This window comes from Cebus imitator, unplaced genomic scaffold (assembly GCF_001604975.1).
Source record: "Cebus imitator isolate Cc_AM_T3 unplaced genomic scaffold, Cebus_imitator-1.0 Scaffold9, whole genome shotgun sequence".
Classification (NCBI taxonomy): Eukaryota; Metazoa; Chordata; class Mammalia; order Primates; family Cebidae; genus Cebus; species Cebus imitator.
The window spans coordinates 12,945,870-12,947,411 of NW_016107324.1; the positions used below are offsets into that span (position 1 = coordinate 12,945,870).

The 1,542-nt window shown below is 48.3% G+C and overlaps 1 protein-coding gene across 1 annotated transcript in view; it reads left to right on the forward strand.

Moving 5' to 3' along the window:
- Positions 1-358: 358 nt before the first annotated feature.
- UBR1 (ubiquitin protein ligase E3 component n-recognin 1) overlaps positions 359-1,542 on the forward strand; it is an 85,955-nt gene continuing 84,771 nt past the window's right edge. The window contains exon 1 of the mRNA XM_017546406.2: positions 359-666. Within this exon, the coding sequence (XP_017401895.1) occupies positions 586-666 (81 nt within the window). The 5' untranslated portion in view covers positions 359-585. The remainder of the gene's footprint in view (positions 667-1,542) is intronic.

The window sequence follows — 1,542 nt, forward strand, 5'->3', positions numbered from 1 at the left end:
TGGTCTCGATCTCTTGACCTTGTGATCCACCCGCCTCGGCCTCCCACAGTGCTGGGATCGCGCCCGGCCCTCCGAGCTTTTTTGTACGCATGTGCAAGTGCCTACGGAGTAGACTCCTAAAAATGGAAGATGTGTGAGTACTTTCTTTCTCATTTCGTAGGCTCTGGGGAACACCGCAGGGAGGTCGGGATACATAACACCCCCAGGCTAACAACCGGGGGTGTTAGGCTAGGACAGCCCCTAACAGTTTTCTTCCTTTCATAATGGACGCTGAATTTGTTTTGTTGTTGTTGTTGTTTTTTTTACTTCGTAGATGCAACAGTTCTCAGCACCAAACCCAGATACACAACCATTAAGCCACCAAGCGCTACACCTGATAGATTAGAGGGAAAAAAAACCCTCCAGTCCCTTCACGTCGTGACGCTTGCTTCCGGGAAGCGGGACGGAAGCCGGTCCTCGATTCTGCGTCAAACCCGACTTCAGGGGCCGTCGTAAAAGTGTCGTCCCTGTCTCAACGACCGGCCACAGGTTTCCGCTTGCCTCTGGCCGGGAGGTCGGCAACTGTAGGCTTCGGTTTCCCTCAAGATGGCGGACGAGGAGGCTGGAAGTGCGGAAAGGATGGAAATCTGCTCGGAGTTGCCCCAGACCCCACAGCGTCTGGCATCTGTAAGTCCCTATAGGCAAGTCTCTTTTGTCCTCTCCCAGTCCCTCCCTACTGCGCTCAGGAGTATGCGGAGCTTCACCCCTTATGGCGGCTCTGGGGAGGGGAAGTTATCTGGATTGATCTGGAAGGAAGCCACCGAATAAAAAGTTAGTCGCAACCCACGTTTCTGCCAGCCAAGTCTACGAAATATAGTGACTTTGTTATGTATTATTGTTGATGTTCTCAAGCATGCATGTCGCTATTTTGAAGTAGAAAGAACTGGTGATGTTATTAGACGGTTTGTTGTGGGGTCTGAGGTGGGGTTGGAGCAAGAGCCATTTTCGTATAGAAGCAGTGCTAACCCCTCTTGATGGGAACGCAGCACCTGCTATTGTATTGCATAGCCGGCTGACCGGGACGTGATAATGGTAGGGAGAGCTGCCGCTGTCAAGTCATGTCAAGATGTGATGTGTAGGAATTGTCCTTCGATATAGCATCTTGAGAACCCCAGGCCTGACCCTCAGTGGAGAAACCCATCATCTGTCGCTGCATTTTAAAAGTGAGGAAGGGACGCCCAAACATTTCAAGCCAGAGCAATACCATTAATTAATGTTGGAATCTATACTTTGCTCCAGCAGTTTGAAAGAATGGGAAGGCAGAGATAGTGAACAAATTTGAGTCAGTAGCTACAGGGAGAAAGCTGACAGAGGAAGATAAGAGGTAGAGGGCAATGTTAGGGAATGTTCTGGATGCCCAGGGCATCTAGTGGGGAGATATTTAGAAAATATTCAAATATCTATCACTGCATAATGTTTTATTTGTTTTTCTAAGCAGGATTTAGAAAATTGGGGTATACACTTTTTTTTTTTTCTGAAGTTTCTTGGGTTTGTAGTTTAATA